Source organism: Lepidochelys kempii, chromosome 8 (genome assembly GCF_965140265.1).
Source record: "Lepidochelys kempii isolate rLepKem1 chromosome 8, rLepKem1.hap2, whole genome shotgun sequence".
In the NCBI taxonomy this organism is placed as follows: Eukaryota; Metazoa; Chordata; order Testudines; family Cheloniidae; genus Lepidochelys; species Lepidochelys kempii.
The window spans coordinates 73,390,014-73,411,462 of record NC_133263.1 but is presented as its reverse complement, the minus strand read 5'-3'; the positions used below and the strand labels follow the sequence as shown (position 1 = coordinate 73,411,462).

General features: G+C 43.7%; 1 protein-coding gene across 1 annotated transcript in view; it reads right to left on the bottom strand.

Annotated features, from left to right (window-relative positions):
* The window catches only part of CNN3 (calponin 3), a 52,521-nt gene extending 40,728 nt beyond the window's left edge, over nt 1-11,793 (bottom strand). The window contains exon 1 of the mRNA XM_073356995.1: nt 11,578-11,793. Coding sequence (XP_073213096.1) covers nt 11,578-11,634 — 57 coding nt within the window. The 5' untranslated portion in view covers nt 11,635-11,793. The remainder of the gene's footprint in view (nt 1-11,577) is intronic.
* Nucleotides 11,794-21,449: the final 9,656 nt, after the last annotated feature.

Genomic DNA, 21,449 nt, shown 5'->3' with positions numbered 1-21,449 from the left:
TAAAAATGCTCTGGTCAATATTCCATAATCCCTATATATCAGTTAATGCAGAGAACACTTAGGAGTAACTGCTAATAGGGACAATATGGAGACACTTATGATTAATATATACAAATATTAGATTTAGAGAAGTCTCCTAACAAACCACAAAGATACTTTACAACCACAGAATTATTTCCACTGCAGTCCCCTATTACCAAAAAGTCTGGAGTTTAAGTATTTCAATTCCTTTCACACATGGATCCAGAGAGTTTCATAGTTTCTTTGGAAACAAACTACAGAATTAAGACAAGAAGTAATTTTTTTAGTGTTACTCACAATCAAACTGATGTTTAACTAGCAAATGTTTATTCATTTAAAGAGCTACAGTCAGGTGAAAATAATGAGACTTGAGTACTGTTATTTGAGCATAAGAACATCACATCATTACGTACTCTGAAATATCTTTGGGTTTTAAATACAAGTGACCATCTGGTAAATTCTCTGGGAATATTGCACTTAATTTGTAATCTCTTTTACAAAGAATTCTACTATAATGTCAGATTTAATTTATTCTCCATATAGAGGAAACAAAAACTTTGACTATAATTCAAACTGAAAATGTTTGAATTTTAACAGTGTAATTAAGATCTCTTGCATGTTTTATAGGTGTTAACGTATACGTTTACCTCATACAATGAGGGAAAAACTAGACTGCAGAAATCCTACATTTTTAGATCACCACTGCAGAAGATCTCCTATACCTTTGCACACAACTCATCCAGAGATACAATATGAGCACAGCGAGACCTATACATTATTCATTTTCATTACACTCCTCTAGGTGATGCTACTTGAGATGTACTGTGTGCAGCAGCACATGTGCAATCCTCTATTGCTATAAGAAAATTAGGCAAAGCAACTGAAATAGAGCATGGAAGCAGAAGTATATACAGTGTGGGAGAAGGAAAAGATATACAGGAGTGAATAGTTTATTTTTTAAATAAGTGGGGCAACAATATTTGAGTTTAGGTGAAGTTAGGGGAGAGGACAGAGGGCCAACCTGTCCAGTTGGAGGCACCCAAGACTCTAACACACTCCTAAATCACTAACCCTAAAGCTTTAAAAAGAAACTCTTAAGTAGGTAACAGAAATAAAAATTGTAAGTTTAAATATTCAGAAAAAGGTCATTTGTGGGCAAAGAACTGAATTCAAGATTTTGTGTTTGCCCTACAATAACTGAAGATATCACACTCTAAAAAATTCTCTGTCAGCTGTTGCAGGAGAAACAAAGTCAAACTTGTTGGCATTATTCAGTACAAATTTTCACTTAAATTCCTTCAAGTTTTCTCCTTGGGAGAGAGGCAGGGGCAATGTTCCACTCCTGCACACTTTCAAAATGGAGAAGGTGTTTTATTTCCAAGCTTCTTTTAGCTAGCTCTCTCCAGCTTAAAATTAAACACTTCACACACTCCCCTGCCCATGCATCCTTGCACTTTCCCTTTCAAGGTCACAGCTGCAGAGAGAGAATAACTGAAAATTAGTAAGCTTCACATGGGTCAGAAAAACTATTCTTGTGTCAATTTCCTGCTGGAGCTGATGGTTTTTGCCAAGCACAGTATGGAATGTGGCAATAAAACAGGGGTGGGCAAACTACGGCCTGGGGGCCATATCCAGTCCTTCAGACAAGTCCCTCAAGCTCCCGCTGGCGAGCAGGGTGGTAGGCTTGCCCTGCTCTGGCACTCCAGCCAGGGAGCAGGGTCGGGGGCTTGCCCTGCTCCTTGCATGCCATGGCTCTACATGGCTCCTGGAAGCAGCACCATGTCCCCTCTCCAGCTCCTCCATGTAGGGGCAGCCAGGAGGTTCTGCGTGCTGCCCCTGCCCCAAGCGACACCCCCGCAGCCCCATTGGCCAGGAACCAGGGCCAATGGAAGCTACAGGGGTGGCGCCTGAGGACAGGGCAGCGTATACAGCTGCCTGGCTGCACCTGCGCATATGAGCTGGAGGAGGAACATGCAACAGCTTCCAGGAGCTGCTTGAGGTGAGCACCACCCGGAAACTGCACCCCGACCCCCTTCTGTGCCCCAAGCCCCTGCCCCAGCCCTGATACCCCTCTTAACCCCTTGGTCCCAGCCCAAAGCACCCTCCTGCACCCCCAACCCCTCATCCCTAGCCCCACCCCAGAGCCCGCACCCCCAGCCAGAGCCCTCACCTCAACTCCCTGTCCCAGCCCAGAGCCCCCTCCCACACCCTGACCTCCTCATGACCTCCTCATTTCTGGACACACCTCAGAGCCCGCCCCCTTCCCTAGAGTCCTCACCCCTTCCCGCATCCCAACCCCCAATTTTGTGAGCATTCACGGCCCGCCATACAATTTCCATACCCAAAGGCAGCCCTCGGGCCAAAAAGTTTGCTCATCCCTGCAATAAGACATAGGGAACAAAATACCATGCCAAATTTACAGACACCCTCCCCCCAATAAGTTCAACACTCTCCCTTTGTGTCTATTCTTCCTTTTCCAGTTGTGGGAAAAATTAGACAATCTACAAGTATAAAAAAACCTACAACCCCCAGCAGAAAGGAGCAGCAGATATAGCATTTGAGAATGGCATTTGCTGGGGCCTGTCAACACATCCTAAAAACGTAGATTAGTAAAATGTCCATACATCCAGAGGTCTCATGCCTTTTTGATACTGAGGATGGGGAAGAGACTTGCTTTTTAGCTGAGGCAGAGGGTGGGGGAGAGAGGAGAGGAGAGATTGGAAAGAGATGGGCACATGGCCCTGGTCCAGCAAGAAAATAATTCCTCCCTTTCCCCCTACACTGTCTGGCACCTTATGTTTTCCACAAGACGGAAGCACAGACTCCTGCCAACTGCAAGCCATTTCATTTGTAATAGTATAGTACACTGAGGGGGAAGTCAAATTTCAGGCAAAGTCTGTATCTTGACTGAAGGTAGTTTTATTTGGCCCCCACTTCAAAACTGATACCACAGATATAAAACTCTGTCCAGTCTTTTGAAGGAAACACAAAATATGGAATCAATCAACCTTTGTTCTGAGACCTTATCTACACAAAGTTGTAAACAGATTTAAATTGGTACAAAGTGATTTAACTCCCTTATATATGCACTCATTTTGGTTAGAGTACTTTCTATCAGTTTAACTTAAGTTAGTAAGTAATCAACTTAACCTAAATTGATAGAAGGTACTTGTAAATTGAAACAAAAGCATCCACACAAGGGGGTTGCATGGATTTAACTAAGTCCATACAATTTTCTTGTGTAGATAAGACCTTTGAATACCTATGCTACCACCAAATATATAGACATCTGTTTGAATGGGGGGAGAAATGTTTTCCATAGAAGAGGCAACGCACCTTACTAATAATGACTAAGGGGTTAGGAACAAAAGGGAAAAGATAAGTTCTCTCAGAGTAAACATGGAATTAGAGTCTAGTAATGCAAAAAGTAGATGGAGCTTCTGACACTCCAAATTACTCTTAAAAAAATCAAATAATGCTTTTGGAGCACCAAAACTGTGTTGTTGTTTTTTTTCAAAAAAAAAATTCTTACAAACAATAGTACAGTAACAAATATCTTTGACAACTGTTACAATGCCAAATGAGATAATAAAACAAAATCAAGAGACATCTCTACCCAGTTCAGTTGGACCTAGTGTAGCATGCTTATCAAGGCATAGCAGTAACATCGCTCCTTCATGAGGAAAACGTTTTGGGTTTTGTTTTGTTTGAGTATTTCAATCTGATAAAGACTACCTGCCTCAGCAGAGGGCAGATAGATAGTGACAAGTATCAAAATTTAAGGAAAAAACGAATGTTTGCCATGTGCATGAATATTTTTAGAAAGGTGTGACAAAACTGGGTCACTAAAGTCAAAAAGATCAATCAAGCAACTGATGAACAAAGCCCATTCTCAAAACACAAGTAGTTTTGGGAAAGGATCACCTGGACCTTAGTAGAGCCATTTCTTCCTGATCTTCTGGAACTTTACATGAAGGGAAGACCTACTATAGAACCTCAGAGTTACGAACGCCTCAGGAATGGAGGGTATTCATAACTGTGAAATGTTTGTAATTCTGAACAAAACATTTGTAACTGAAAACATTATGGTTGTTCTTTCAAAAGTTTACAACTGAACACTGACTTAATACAGCTTTGAAACTTTACTATGCAGAAGAAAAGTGCTGCTTTCCCTTTACTTTTTTGTAGTTTATGTTTAACACAGTATGGCTTTTTTTTGGGGGGGGGGGGGGGGGAATCTCTGCCACTGCTGCTGCCTGATTGCATACTTCTGGTTCCAAATGAGGTGTGCGCTTGACTGGTCATGTTCATAACTCTGAGGTTCTACTGTACTTCACACACAAGAGTCCTATTAGGAAATAAGCTGCAAGTCTGGCTGCACTATAATATCTTGTGTTTGATCTCTGCATTAAGGACAAAATTCTGAGAACAGATGCCCAGTGCTACAAAAAGAGAAATTAACTCCATTCTAAAATCCTTTATGTTGGTGTTGAGTTGACAGATGTTACTGGGTGAAGCCACAAGACAGGATAGAAATCAACCGTAAATTGCATACGGAGGGAATCTTTTTGGAAAGACAATCCTATTGAAGAAAGCAGAGAAACCAGTTCATTACTCAGATAACAAGGACTCAGCAAGGTGAAACATTTCAGTCTCTATGGAAATGGGTTCCACGGTTTTATTTACTATTTTAGTATTATGGACTGCTGTCAGACATTCATGGGGCCCAGTAGTTTAAGTAAGTTGATGACAATAAGTGAAAGAAAGAACACAAAGCTTCTTTACTACTCCATGTACATAATCCACAACTTGTAAAATTATTTTTCTTTTAACAGCTAAGAACCTCAATCAAGCAGAAAGGCATTATTTCTAATTAACATGCTCAAATATTTTACACATTTTTACTGTAACCTTACTAGACAAACAATTCTAGAAATCTAAAAGAAAGTCCTGGAAATAGGCATCTGCTTAGCCAGATTCCCCCAGGTTTGTAACTAAACATAAGTATGTTAAAAAGTCAATAGATATCAAGGAAGAAAATTATATTTTGGATGTTTTGTAAAATCCTCTACATATTTTTGGGCTAGTCTTTAGTGGAATCATTGGGTGCATGTTTATTTTACACTTGACTATAAATCAGTATGAAACAGCATATTAGAATCTGTTAAGTCTGATGCTGGATTTGGTATTTTACAAACAGGTGAAACTACCAGTTATGAAGTAAGCAACATGGTTTAGAGTTATTAGAAATTCTTTGAGGGGGTCAACAAACATGTGGACAAGGGGGATCCAGTGAACATAGTGTACTTAGATTTCCAGAAAGCCTTTGACAAGGTCCCTCACCAAAGGCTCTTATATAAATTAAGTTGTCATAGGATAAGAGGGAAGATCCTTTCACGGCTTGAGAACTGGTTAAAAGACAGGGAACAAAGGGTAGAATAAATGGTAAATTTTCAGAGAGGTAACTAATGGTGTTCCCCAAAGGTCAGTCCTAGGACCAATCCTATTCAACTTATTCATAAATGATCTGGAGAAAGGGGTAAACAGTGAGGTGGCAAAGTTTGCAGATGACACTAAACTGCTCAAGATAGTCAAGACCAAAGCAAACTGTGAAGAACTTCAAAAAGATCTCATAGAACTATGTGATTGGGCAACAAAATGGCAAATTACATTTATCCACATTAAATTTCAAGTAATGCACATTGGAAAAAATAACCCCAATTATACATACAATATGATGGGGGCTAATTTAGCTACAACGAATCAGGAGAAAGATCTTGGAGTCATCGTGGATAGTTCTCTGAAGACGTCCACACAGTGTGCAGCGGCAGTCAAAAAAGCAAACGGGATATTATGAATCATTAAAAAAAGGAATCGAGAATAAGACAGAGAATCTCTTATTGCCCTGATATAAATCCATGGTATGCCCACATCTTGAATACCACATACAGATGTGCAGGGTCCTGCACTTAGGACGGAAGAACCCAATGCACAGCTACAGACTAGGGACCGAATGGCTAGGCAGCAGTTCTGCAGAAAAGGACCTAGGGGTGACAGTGGACGAGAAGCTGGATATGAGTCAGCAGTGTGCCCTTGTTGCCAAGAAGGCCAATGGCATTTTGGGATGTATAAGTAGGGGCATAGCGAGCAGATCGAGGGACGTGATCGTTCCCCTCTATTCGACATTGGTGAGGCCTCATCTGGAGTACTGTGTCCAGTTTTGGGCCCCACACTTCAAGAAGGATGTGGATAAATTGGAGAGAGTCCAGCGAAGGGCAACAAAAATGATTAGGGGACTGGAACACATGAGTTATGAGGAGAGGCTGAGGGAGCTGGGATTGTTTAGCCTGCAGAAGAGAAGAATGAGGGGGGATTTGATAGCTGCTTTCAACTACCTGAAAGGGGGTTCCAAAGAGGATGGCTCTAGACTGTTCTCAATGGTAGCAGATGACAGAACGAGGAGTAATGGTCTCAAGTTGCAGTGGGGGAGGTTTAGATTGGATATTAGGAAAAACTTTTTCACTAAGAGGGTGGTGAAACACTGGAATGCGTTACCTAGAGAGGTGGTAGAATCTCCTTCCTTAGAGGTTTTTAAGGTCAGGCTTGACAAAGCCCTGGCTGGGATGATTTAACTGGGAATTGGTCCTGCTTTGAGCAGGGGGTTGGACTAGATGACCTTCTGGGGTCCCTTCCAACCCTGATATTCTATGATTCTAAGTCTCACAGGAAGGCATAGATTCATAAAATTTAAGGCTAAAAGGGACAATTAGATCATCTAGTCTGACCTTCTGTATAACATGGAACATAGCCTGTAGGGGTTGCTGGATGAAATTCTAAGAGTAAGTTACCCAATAATAAGGCTGTGACCTCTTCTAAAAAGACACCCAGTCTTGATTTGAAGACATCAAGAGATGGAGAATCCACCACTGCACTTGATAGTTTGTTTTAATGGTTCATCACACCCTCTGCTAAACATTGTGCCTTTGTTTCCATTTGAATTTGTCTGGCTCTAATTTTCAGGCATTGGCTGTTGTTAACCCTTAGCCTGCTAAATTAAAGACCCCTTTAACATAGTCAATGGCAGAACGAGAAGTAAAAACCTGACAGCCAGTCTTGTGCCTTAATGACAGACTCATAGGCTTGCTATAGAGAAATCTAGGGAAGGAATCATCTGGTGAGACTCCTTAGACTAGCTGAACATGTTCAGTATGTTTTTAAAATGTCCTGGACATGCTACATTATGGATGCACTGCATTATACCCAACCGAAGCTAGCAGTGAAGTAGCCCGTCATCTTGTAAATGACAAAAGAACATCTTAAAAAGAGCACATAGATATTTCATATTCTCACTGACAGTTTGGATAGCCTCCCTAGGCACTGACTTTAAAACCAAAAACAAAAAAACAACACTGCAAGAAATGAACAATTTATGCACAACATCATCATCATTGTCTTTATTTTTATATTCAGCTACTACTTCAGTATAACTCAGGGTGATAAATAGCTCATGCTAATTACTTAAAAATCCATTACATTTGAACTCTTATACCCGATGCAAACACCATTTCAAATGTTCTCATTGTGTTGCCTACCTGATTCATGACCATTATCTTTGAAAACTCGTCGCGAACGGGGGAAGTCCCGGATGACTGGAAAAAGGCTAATGTAGTGCCAATCTTTAAAAAAGGGAAGAAGGAGGATCCTGGGAACTACAGGCCAGTCAGCCTCACCTCTTCCAGTCCCCGGAAAAATCATGGAGCAGGTCCTCAAAGAATCAATCCTGAAGGACTTACATGAGAGGAAAGTGATCAGGAACAGTCAGCATGGATTCACCAAGGGCAAGCCATGCCTGACTAATCTAATCGCCTTCTACAATGAGATTACTGGTTCTGTGGATGAAGGGAAAGCAGTGGATGTATTGTTTCTTGACTTTAGCAAAGCTTTTGACGCTGTCTCCCACAGTATTCTTGTCAGCAAGTTAAAGAAGTATGGGCTGGATGAATGCACTATAAGGTGGGTAGAAAGCTGGCTAGATTGTCGGGCTCAACGGGTAGTGATCAATGGCTCCATGTCTAGTTGGCAGCCGGTGTCAAGTGGAGTGCCCCAGGGGTTGGTCCTCGGGCCGGTTTTGTTCAATATCTTCATAAATGATCTCGAGGATGGTGTGGATTGCACTCTCAGCAAATTTGCGGATCATACTAAACTGGGAGGAGTGGTAGATATGCTGGAGGGCAGGGATAGGATACAGAGGGACCTAGACAAATTGGAGGATTGGGCCAAAAGAAATCTGATGTGGTTCAATAAGGACAAGTGCAGGGTCCTGTACTTAGGACGGAAAAACCCAATGCACAGCTACAGACTAGGGACCGAATGGCTAGGCAGCAGTTCTGCAGAAAAGGACCTAGGGGTGACAGTGGACGAGAAGCTGGATATGAGTCAGCAGTGTGCCCTTGTTGCCAAGAAAGCCAAAGGCATTTTGGGATGTATAAGTAGGGGCATAGCAAGCAGATCGAGGGACGTGATCGTTCCCCTCTATTCGACATTGGTGAGGCCTCATCTGGAGTACTGTGTCCAGTTTTGGGCCCCACACTACAAGAAGGATGTGGATAAATTGGAGAGAGTCCAGCGAAGGGCAACAAAAATGATTAGGGGTCTGAAACACATGACTTATGAGGAGAGGCTGAGGGAACTGGGAATGTTTAGTCTGTAGAAGAGAGAATGAGGGGGGATTTGATAGCTGCTTTCAACTACCTGAGAGGTGGTTCCAGAGAGGATGGTTCTAGACTATTCTCAGTGGTAGCAGATGACAGAACAAGGAGTAATGGTCTCAAGTTGCAGTGGGGGAAGTTTAGGTTGGATATTAGGAAAAACTTTTTCACTAGGAGGGTGGTGAAACACTGGAATGCGTTACCTAGGGAGGTGGTAGAATCTCCTTCCTTAGAAGTTTTTAAGGTCAGGCTTGACAAAGCCCTGGCTGGGATGATTTAATTGGGGATTGGTCCTGCTTTGAGCAGGGGGTTGGACTAGATGACCTCCTGAGGTCCCTTCCAACCCTGATATTCTATGATTCTATGATTCTATGTGGTCCGCTCATCTCAAAAAAGATATACTGGCATTAGAAAAGGTTCAGAAAAGGGCAACTAAAATGATTAGGGGTTTGGAACAGGTCCCATATGACAAGAGATTAAAGAGGCTAGGACTTCTCAGCTTGCCTGAGGAGGTTGTGAAGGCTAGGACTATAACAGGGTTTAAAAGAGAACTGGATAAATTCATGGAGAATAAGTCCATTAATGGCTATTAACCAGGATGTGTAAGGAATGGTGTCCCTAGCCTCTGTTTCTGAGAAGGTGGAGATGGATGGCAGGAGGGAGATCACTTGATCATTACCTGTTAGTGTCACTCCCTTTGGGGCACCTGACATTGGCCACTGTCGGTAGACAGGACATGGGCTGGATGGACCTTTGGTTTGACCCAGTATAGCCATTCTTATGTTTTTATGTTGTGTTAGTAGTGTACTTTGTGTTGAAAAGATTTTTGCCTGTGCCAAAACAATTTCTCAGCTCTGAATACTATCATTTAAGATTTGATATAATGGGATACTAATAAAAGCATCTTTCACAGTGCAGAATAATGGAACAGAGATAACAACCAAATCAAAAACAACAGAAGAAAACCAGTGAAACAATGCTCAAAGGTCTAAGGATGTACAGAAGCAGCTATGCTACTAATGTTAGAACTGTTTTAATATCAAAAAATAGGTACTTTGGGAGGTATTTTCACACACATTTCGTAAACAGATTTAAATCACTATCAAAAGGAGAAGAAATTGCTGAATTAATATTATCTGTACCATGTGTCTCTGCCATGACTGTAGTACTGCAGGAACGTATTTTATTGTGGCTTCGGTGCCACCAGAGCATGCCTTTTTGCATTAGGCAATGAGATTAATGTGATGGTGGCAATCCTGAAATGCTTTACTTCCCCAGGAGACTAATGGAAACTAAAACCCCAGCAGCAGTAGCTGCTGCAGCCGCAGCCTCACCCTCCCTAGTCCTCCTTTGTGCCTCTCTTCTACCCACCCCCTTTTGGCTGGAGCAGCAGAGGAGACAATGAGCATTCTGTGCACAGCGCCCACGCGATTGGCTGGTCTCTCCTCAGTACCCCATGATGTAATGTGATTGGAATGTATCAGAGCTTGAGCTGGAATTATTTGGGGGGGATTTCTCATCTGTTTCCCAGACCAAAGGGTTCACTAATTAACATGGAGACAAATACCACCCAGCTCCTCCACCACCTTTCACACAGTCTGTTTGTATGCAAATCTAATGGAGAGAGTTAAAATCCTAAAAGCTACAAAGGTGAATCAGGAATTTCATCCCCTTAGCAAGTTGCAGACTAGAAAGCTACGGGAGGGACAGTATATGCAAGAGTGGAAAGGGCGTGTGTGGGGAGGAGGGGGGAGAAGAAGCTAGTAATACATGAAGGGATAAGCATGGTTGTGGTGGGGGGCACTAGCAGTGATGCAGCCTGGTAGAAGGAATGAGTCGCAATGTTGGGGGAGAAGGAAGATGTAGTGGGAAGTGCTGGCATATTACACATTGATACAAACAGACACATACTACATAAGTCGGCTGCTCCTAGGAAACTCTAGGAGGGAACATTAACTTTGAAAACACCGTATTCCTCAGCGTGACAACGACGTTTACTGACTAGACCAATATGCCCCAAGTGGTCGGGCAGAGTCAGGCATTTGACCAGTCCTTAATTTGTTCCAGAGCTTGGCAGTTCATAGCCCAGGCACCTCCGGGTTTGGCAGTTCATAGCCCAGGCACCTCCGGGCTTGTCGCATCACTTGTGAAAGTAAAACAATTGCTTAAGCCCTGGTACTTAATTGCTTGAGCTCCAGGCCCCCTTCGTTACAAATTAAGCCCTGCGCTTACCCCCGGGGGAGGGGAGGGGAGGGGAGGGGGAGCGCTGGGCTGGCAGAAAGCTCAGCAGGAGGCTGCCCTGGCGAGGCGCACCTCAGTCACGCCACAAACGCCAGCAAGGAGCCAGGCTCCAGCCACGCAGCCCGGAGCATCCCTCGCTCTCCCCGCTGCGGCCACCGTCTCTGGGGCGGGGTGGGTCACGGCCTCGCGGAGCGGAGACCAGAGGGACGCCCGCACCCCGATGGGCTGCCTGGCCAGTACAACAGGAGCCTCATCCTCCTTTGTCTGGCGCGCCCCGCAAGGCTGCGCGGAGGGAGCCCGGCGCCAGACGGTGGGCGAGGGCCGGGCCGCGAGGCGCGGCGACCGCTGCCCGGCACCCCTGCCCGGGCGGAGGGAGCGAGGGGCGGCGATCACAGGCGGGCAGACCAGGGGCCGCGAGGAGTGACTCCGCGCCCGGGAGACAACGACGGATCCTGCCCCCACGAGCGGGAAGAGCGCGCCGGCGGGCGGGCGAGCGGGCCGGCGGGCGAGCTAGCGAGGAGCCCGAGCCCGCCCCCGCCCCCAAGGGGGCGCCCGGCCCCACCGCGCCCGCGCGGACGAGGCCAGGGCGCGCGGGCCGGACCCCTACCTTGTTCTTGACCTCGGCGGAGAGCCCGTACGAGGGGCCCTTGTTGAAGTGAGTCATGGCGGCTGCGGAGGGTCCGTGTCCCCGGCGGGTGGCGGCCGCTCCCTGCGCTCTGCTCGCCGCTCCTGCTGGGGCTGCTGCGGGGAAAGTCCGGCCCGGCCGCGGCGGAAAGTTCTAGTCCCTCCCCCGGCCGCGGCCCCGCGGCCCCCCGCGCGCAGCCCCCACCCCCGCCGCCGCCGCCATTGGAGCAGCCCGCGGGCCAATCCGGAGGCCGGACGGGGGGCTTGGGTGGGGAGCGGGAGGGGCGCGGGGTAGGTGAGGGCGCGTGGGGCACCGCGGGAGACGCTGGCAGGCGGGGGTGGGTCAGGGACTGGGTGCAGCTGGGGGAGGTGCAGCGTGGGCACCTGCTGGAGAGAGGGCAGCGCCGGGGAGCAGGGGGATTGGGAACGGGACGGCAGGGGGAGCGCGGGGAGGTGGCAGGTTGGGAGCTGGTAACAGGAGAGCGGTCTGCTCGGCAGCTTTGCCAAGCCTGGGGGAAACGTCAACAGGAAAGAATCTGCAGCCGCTCAAACCTTGCAGCAGCAGCATTATGGAAAAATCATTTCAGTGCCCTGGAACCTTGCTGTGGAATCTGAAGCGGCCACTAATTTTTAACACATGCTACATCTATCTACAGAGAGAGAAAGAGACTTACTAATCAAATCGGAAATCATAGTCTGCTGTCTGAGATCACTCTCTTTGATGAGACCCCAGAAAGTCTTCAAGGGATATAAAGCTACAAGGGAGGAGTAATAGGAGCCTTAATTCTGTTATCTTCTGCCAAACTCCTTGTACCTCTCACCACCATGACAAATCTTGGCTATTTCAAAAGACCTACCAAATGCCTCACTCTCCTAAGCAAACCATTTCACATCTGGAATTATGATGATTGCTATATGTCACTACCTGTATTTTGCCAGTTCTATTCTGCTGAGCCATTGCAATATTTCACAGCTACATATGCAACTAACATTGTTGGCAGCCCACCAACTGTATGTAAAAGGAATAGAAATAATGACTAAGGACCTACACAGTCACAGTTCAACATCTCTGTATTCATGGATTTGTGAAGAAGTGAGTGTGCAATACTAGTCATGGGATTCATGAGTATTGCACACCCCATCCTCTCAGGAGCAACCTGACAAGGTCCCCATCTCTGATGAGTAACCTGACTCCCCAAGTTGCCAACCTTACTACAACCTCTCCAGCAAACAACCTCATTCCCACCTTTCCAGTTCCTGAACCACCATAGCCCTCCTAAGTAGAAATTCCTCTCTCCCCATCCCCCAGTTGCTAATAGGTTGAAAAGTCCCAACACAACAAGAGGAAAATGTCAAAAAAAGCACAAAAGAATTGAGAAAATTTGAAAAGAAAGAGAGTGATATTTTGCAGTTTGGGTGACATCATGACCAAAGAGATAAGCCCTTACTCCTGACTACAAAAACCTGGGCTTCTAACTATTAAATTAAAAGAATAATTCCACTGGCTGAGCCATTGGAGGAGACCCTAGTAGGTGTTATATGCCATCCAAAATAGGACAGTGGTACCAAATTAAAAGGACATAAACCATTACACAAGCACTACTAGTCACTCACAAAACCAAAATATTTTTACACTCTGTAACTATGGCATCTTGAAACTTCAATAAGTGAATTCACACTCAAGTAAAACTTCAGAAGCAGGTGAGACAGAGTTGAAGAGGAAGAACAACTGCAATGAGATTAAGAAAGAATAAGAATTTGGGGAGTTTCAGAGGTGAACATGCCCCTGCACAGAGTGCAGTGCTTATGGTATTGCACGATTCAGCGCACATAACATTCACCGATGTCACTCCTTGTTCAGCTTAATGCAGTGAGGTAAGCATTCAGCTGTTCACCCTACAGTGTTAGCATTAGTCAGTCACATGACTAAATTCACTGTGCAGAATATTTACCCCAATAATAGACTTCCATTTCTTCTTCTTATGTAGCATCTCCATTACTGGAGGTGTGCAACGAGGGGAGCGCATTCCGTACAATCCTTTGCTAATCTCTTTGTGGATGAGTAGTCCTTTTGATCCACCCAGGATACCACATTGGCTATTCAAAATCTTTTTCTGCCTTGTATCTTTCTGCCATCTTCTTCACAGCTCTTAAAATCTATAATATAAATATCAAATTAAACACATTTCAGATTTAATAAGTTAGAAAATGTCAGTCAAAAGGTGAATACTTAACGGTACACCTTGGTGCATAAAGGTTTGCAGGGTTGGGCCCAAAGGCAGTAGCCCAGGCTGAGGCATTTTCTGTTTGATTTCTGGCAAGACAGACTGGTTTGTGTTGGGTCTTGTGTTGTAAATATGGCATTATAAACAGAAATAAACGCTGGTCCAAGTCCTATTGAAATCAATGGGAATCTTTCAGTAAAGTTTCAGCTGTAGCTGGATCAGGCCATAAGAGTCTTGAGAGAGAGAATGGGTAGCCAAAAAGATTTTTTTGTTGTGGTGTCATGAACCAGCTGAACCTAAACCACTGCACAACTCTATAAAGCCTCTATGGAAAACAGCCGGAGTTGTTCATAATTAAAGGAAAGCAGAACTCATCTCTGCTACGTATCAGACAAATTACCCCTTCAGACATGTTAGAGAGACTGTACTGTAGATGAGAAGGGAGAGAACTGAAGAATGGGGAAGGGAAATGATGACTTAGGTCAAGGATAAGGTAGGTCAGTTAATTTTTTGGACATTGATTTTGGGATGACTGGTTTTCAGGCACCTCAAGGGACAAATTACCAAGGGTTTGATTCAATACCCATTTAAGTCAGTGGAAATGTTTCCATTAACTTCAACTAAAGTTGAATTAGGCCCTTCTGTAACAATGCTCTCAACCATCCTTTCTAGACTCAAAAATGGTTGCGGGAATCCATGACATTTAAAATGACATTTAAAACTTTTCTCATGAGTTGCTATGCAAATTTCTTATTTAATGCGTAAATAAGACAAACATTTTCATGTTGGACATCAAATTGTAGATCAATCAAATTGTCCTTGATTTTGTGATCAGTAGTGTACTTATGCCTCATGGGAAACTTTGGAAAACACTGTATTAAGAACCTCATAAACCTATAAATCCATCCAGAGTGGTACAAACCAGCTGATGCATACTGCGGAATCTGGCTCATTATATGTAAATCTCTTATATTTTGATCATTTGTCTACATTCTTTATTACTATGGCTATTTGTGTGAGGAAAGGATTTGTACAAAGTAAAAGTTATTCTCCACATGAACTCATAATCCTCTTTGTGACATCATAATTATTTCTTCAGCAACTATTTGTAAAGTCATAAAGAGATTCCTGACCCCAACTGGGAAGTAGCAGGTGGGCTCAACTCTGAATGTCTGCTTTAGAAGTCCTGTGAATGAGTTGTCTGAGGGTGTAGAACCAGGAGAGTGGGGTAGTCTAATGCCAGGAAACTGGGTGTGAGGAGGGGCTATGGTTGTTCCTGCCCCACCCATAACCACCACAATGTTTTCTGCCCTCACAATATCTTGTGGAGGCAAGAGAAGAACCTGGCTATTTTTCTGCCCCTGTGTGCATGTGTTGGAGTGCGTCGGCTAGAGCAGATTCCAAAGGACTGCTGCAGTGCATGAGCACAGACCAGCTGCTGGGCAACAGGAAGAGCTCTCCTCTGTCCATTTTCTTTCACTCAGCCAGCTGCAATGGCTGAATGAGCCAGGGAGGTGTGCAGGGACTGCACAGGGATGACACAGTGTATGCTCCCAGCTGGCTGGGAGAAGTGGATGGTCATATGACTCCCTGACCCAGCTCCATCCCACCTTCCAGCCACTGTAGGTCCTGGCAGAGACACCTGGCCCAGGAGAGGGGCAGGAACATGTGTGCCTACTGGTGGGATGAGGGACAGGGCACTGGCATCTGACTGAGGGGCCGGGGGCTGTTGGCATACAGGATGCTAGTTGCTGATGGAAGGGTGAAGGACTGGGCACCAGTGGCTGAGGAACTGCCATAGGATCGGTATTAAGACTGCTGTGATGTCCTTTCCCAGCCCGGAGCTTACTTCTCCACACTCCCAAGTTTCAGTAGCTCCCCTCCCTCTCCCTCTCCATTTACAGCAAGCTTCTGCTCCCCACTGCCTTGTGCTGAACTATTACAGACTGCTGGAGGCCCCTTGCCATATGCGAATACTGCCTTTGATTAGTTAGCTTGTTTTTCTTTGCCATTTTTGGGAACTATGACTACCCTGGAAGGGGTAGATTCCTGTGGGCCTCCTCCGGAGGGCAGAGTCTCCCAGGCCCTAAACCTGTGCTGATGACTACCTGGGTATGGAAGATTGGAGGCTGGGAACTCATACTCCCCAAGATAGGCAACGGGAAGCGGGGGAAGAGCTCTGGGAGGAAGACAGACCTGTAATACCCTCTCTAGAGTAGGAGCCTGGCTGAGAATGGAACCCGGTCATATGCTACAGATGGACCGAGTCCCCCCGATTGAAAAGTGGACTGGACCCCCAGTGATTGCCTCAAGACACTTTCTGGTAGCCTACCGAGGACATTAGCCCAAACTTCATCTTATCAGAAGCAGAAGGAAGGTAAGCCTGTGGTATGTTTGAGCTTCTTCATTTGTTTTTCCGTTCCTCATTTTCTTTTTTCTTGAACCTCAGAAGAGAGAAACTCCAGCAGAATCCAGCCAGAGAGCTGAGTTTCCATCCCAGATCTGTATGATAAGGGGTTTAATATAAGATGATGTCACACCCCAAGGATGTGTGATAGAGGGAGAAAGACCATGACAAACTCCATTGAGCTCAGTAGCCTTTCTCCAGGGATGAACTAACCCCATGTTTCGGGGAGAATCCCAGCTGTAGAAAATGTTTCACAAGGTATTAGTGCTGTTATTTTAGGCCCCAATCCTGCAAAGACTTATGCACATGCTTAATTTTAAGCACATGAATAAACCCATTGAATTCAATGCAAGATTGGGGCCTGTGGGTCTGTCCCCAACAAATTTTGGGATTACTTGCCCGTCAACACAAATTAAGAATAAATGTTAGTATGCAGCAATATAATAAGCATAGAAAAAGGATAAAATCTTTACAAAATAATCAGACATGAAGCTTTATAGTACCAGAACCCATGCTTTCACCTGGTTACTTAATTTATCTGAACTAATTTTGAAAATGTCTTTAATATTTCTCCAGACAAGTCTGTATAATTTCTGTTGATGTGTTACCTAAAAATCTGTTACAATTTTCCAAGCATATAATTTAGTATAATGTGATCATTAGTTTCACAATTCCTTGGTGCATACAGTCTCAGCAATAAATGCCCTCTGTGCCATAATTAAACATACCCTACTGTGTGTATGGTGCTGTATCTCTCTGAACTACTTTAACAGATTTCTCTCATCTTCTCATCCCATAAGAGTTTCTCTTGCCTTGTAGAACAATTATTAATGCTATAAAGTGTTTGTATCACACTCATCTTTCTTTCTAGCAGATTGTAGAAGATAGATTTTCTTGGTAATCATGAATACCTCGTAAACTAGACATAATGATATTTACTAGCATTTCAAAATCATCATCAAGAAAACCTAAGCAAAAAAGACACCATACACTGAAATACAAAGGGCCAAATTCAGACTCAAATTCAGCCTGATTTTGTAACTACCTTCAATGGCATTGGACTCACATCTTGTGAGTGAATTCCTGTACATGGAGCCTATTTGTGCTCTATTGAAGACAATGGCAAAACTCACATAGACTTTGGTGTAGGACAAGGGCCATGATATGACAATAGAATAATAAAATACAAATTAAGGTCCCTATTTAGGAAGGATGCATGGTCTTCGCTGTTTTTTCTGAATTGAGGCATAAGGTCTTGATCGTACAAAGACTTACCTGTGTGCACATGAGTAAATCAATTGATTCAATGGAATTATTCATGTGTGTAAGTCTTTGCGGGAATGAGGCCTAAGTGAAAATAAAACTACATTTACCCCAAACTTGAAAGACTTATCTACATCAGCATTCACAGTTCAGTGCTTTGTTTGTTTTCCCCCGACATTGATTCCAGTACATAAGATGTTTCTTTGTCCTGATTTCTCTTACTTCCTGCATGGTTGATGGAAAATGGTAGTTTTTATGGATAAATAAGTCATAATTCTTTTAAACTGTTTTTTAATGTAAAAAGACAACTTATGGCACAAGTCTAGTTTATTCTTAAATTATGAGACAACAGTTGCCTTCCTTTGAAAGATGATACTGTAGCTACATATCCACTAGCAGCAATGTAACCAGAGCTGGCATAGTGGGTGCCAGAGAGGTTTCAATCAATCAAAAAGGAAAAAACAAAATAACAAATGTAGAAACACACATGCGCAGACAATCTGACTCAGAAGTGGGGAACAGTTCAGACTGATTGTGTTCAGAGTACATGAAAAGTGACAGAGTGAGTCCCTTTCTTCTGACAGGTTTCAGAGTAACAGCCGTGTTAGTCTGTATTCGCAAAAATCTGTATTCGCAAAAATGCCCTGTGATGGTGTCCCCTGAATAGATATGTGGGCACAATTGGCAATGGGCTTTGTTGCAAGGATAAGTTCCTGGGTTAGTGGTTCTATTGTGTGGTATGTGATTGTTGGTGAGTATTTGCTTCAGGTTGCGGGGCTGTCTGTAGGCAAGGACTGGCCTGTCTCCCAAGATTTGTGAGAGTGTTGGGTCATCCTTTAGGATAGGTTGTAGATCCTTAATAATGCGTTGGAGGGGTTTTAGTTGGGGGCTGAAGGTGACGGCTAGTGGCGTTCTGTTATTTTCTTTGTTAGGCCTGTCCTGTAGTAGCATACCACACAACAGAACCACTAACCCAGGCACTTATCCTTGCAACAAAGCCCGTTGCCAATTGTGCCCACATATCTATTCAGGGGACACCATCACAGGGCCTAATAACATCAGCCACACTATCAGAGGCTCGTTCACCTGTACATCCACCAATGTGATATATGCCATCATGTGCCAGCAATGCCCCTCTGCCATGTACATTGGTCAAACTGGACAGTCTCTACGTAAAAGAATAAATGGACACAAATCAGATGTCAAGAATTATAACATTCATAAACCAGTCGGAGAACACTTCAATCTCTCTGGTCACGCAATCACAGACATGAAGGTCGCTATCTTAAAACAAAAAAACTTCAAATCCAGACTCCAGCGAGAAACTGCTGAATTGGAATTCATTTGCAAATTGGATACTATTAATTTAGGCTTAAATAGAGACTGGGAGTGGCTAAGTCATTATGCAAGGTAACCTGTTTCCTCTTGTTTTTTCCTACCCCCCCCCCCAGATGTTCTGGTTTAACTTGGATTTAAACTTGAAGAGTGGTCAGTTTGGATGAGCTATTACCAGCAGGAGAGTGAGTTTGTGTGTGTATGGGGGTGGGGGGGATGTGAGAAAACCTGGATTTGTGCAGGAAATAGCCCAACTTGATTGTCATGCACATTGTGTAAAGAGTTGTCACTTTGGATGGGCTATCACCAGCAGGAGAGTGAATTTGTGTGGGGGGGTGGAGGGTGTGAAAACCTGGATTTGTGCTGGAAATGGCCCACCTGATGATCACTTTAGATAAGCTATTACCAGCAGGACAGTGGGGTGGGAGGAGGTATTGTTTCATATTCTCTGTGTATATATAAAGTCTGCTGCAGTTTCCACGATATGCATCTGATGAAGTGAGCTGTAGCTCACGAAAGCTAATGCTCTAATAAATTGGTTAGTCTCTAAGGTGCCACAAGTACTCCTTTCCTTTCTTCTGAGTTATTTTTAACTAGACAAAACCAATAAACAGGAAAAAATAGTAATAGCTTAGATTTTATCATTTGTAACATAATCAAAATCTGTCTAAAATGTTTTAAAAAAACAAACAAAAAAACCTTCCACTGCCTCAAAACATAATAATCATAGTAAGCAGGTTCATGAGTTTGTCACAGAAGGATAGTTCTCCAAAGGTCGGTGGACAGCGGGAACCATCACATTATAAACTTAGGAACAACAAACTAAAAGGAAGAGAAGCTATTTAAAAGTCCAAAGGAGTTAGTTTTGCTCTCTTCAGAAAAAGAGAGGTTTCAGAGTAACAGCCGTGTTAGTCTGTATTCGCAAAAAGAAAAGGAGTACTTGTGGCACCTTAGAGACTAACCAATTTATTAGAGCATAAGCTTTCGTGAGCTACAGCTCACTTCCTCAGATGCATATCGTGGAAACTGCAGCAGGCTTTATATATACACAGAGAATATGAAACAATACCTCCTCCCACCCCACTGTCCTGCTGGTAATAGCTTATCTAAAGTGATCATCAGGTGGGCCATTTCCAGCACAAATCCAGGTTTTCTCACCCTCCACCCCCCCACACAAATTCACTCTCCTGCTGGTGATAGCCCATCCAAAGTGACAACTCTTTACACAATGTGCATGACAATCAAGTTGGGCTATTTCCTGCACAAATCCAGGTTTTCTCACATCCCCCCCACCCCCATACACACACAAACTCACTCTCCTGCTGGTAATAGCTCATCCAAACTGACCACTCTTCAAGTTTAAATCCAAGTTAAACCAGAACATCTGGGGGAGGGGGTAGGAAAAAACAAGAGGAAACAGGCTACCTTGCATAATGACTTAGCCACTCCCAGTCTCTATTTAAGCCTAAATTAATAGTATCCAATTTGCAAATGAATTCCAATTCAGCAGTTTCTCGCTGGAGTCTGGATTTGAACATTTAAGGACCTAGACATGCTGCATAGCATACTTCATGATTCGCTTGCCCCATCATACTTCTCTTTCAGTTAATCTAACTCCTCTTCTAGCAAATTGCAGTGTGAGAAGAAGTTGTAAATATTGACTTTGAATCCCTTTAAAAAGAGAGGGAAAATATTTTTTCCAAGAGACCACAGACACTCAGCATATTCAATATAGTTCTGAAAAGACTATAATGCCATCCATTGGTGAGGTTTTGTCATTTGGAAGGGCTAAAAACCCATATTCTTTTGGATTCAGTCTTATTATTTTTATTTGGCTCAAGCCAATGAAATAAATTCAGTGAAGGAGATATAGGTGTAATATAAATGGATGCTCTTATCTGTGTGCCATAAGTAATGTCCAATAGATATAAAATACAGTTGTTGGCCTGTGAAATCTTCCAGCTTTGTTTTCATGGAGGACACAAAAAAAGGAATGTCATACATGAGCGGAATAGAACCTAGTTTTCAGACCCAACAATCTCCAACCTCAGAAATCATATTAAAAGGTCAGATCAGTTCATCTGTGCTGAATAAAATGGAATTTAGTCTGCTCAAGTGTCAAAAAGAAAAGGCGGTAACAAGAGAGACACATCACAGAGGTTAAAAAAAAGTCTTAATTTAAGCAATAATTGTTGATAGAGTTATTTTCTGGGGGGGATTAACTGCCAGGAAGTATGTGATGGAGGTCGTTACAGCTGTTAAAAAGTGTGACAATGTAAAAAATCTATGTAACTAGCAGATCTGCACAATCTTCTAAACAAGACGTTTCTTTTAACTGGAAAAGAGCAGTACAGTAATCCACTGGAAAGTAGGACTTCATTCTTAAAATTCCATTTGGGTTGTAATTCCAAAGTGACTGTAGGAGCTTTTAAGTAGATGTTCTGTACAAATGCACATATTCTTAATTAGACATAGGGCCTGAGCCTGCTCTCGTGGAAAATAATAGAACTTTTGCCATCGATTGCAATAGGAGCAGGCTCATGGTGTCCTCAGTTGGCCCTAATTAACCTCACACTGAGAAGGCAAAAATTATAATTCATTATTTTTTTAAATGTATTTACCACT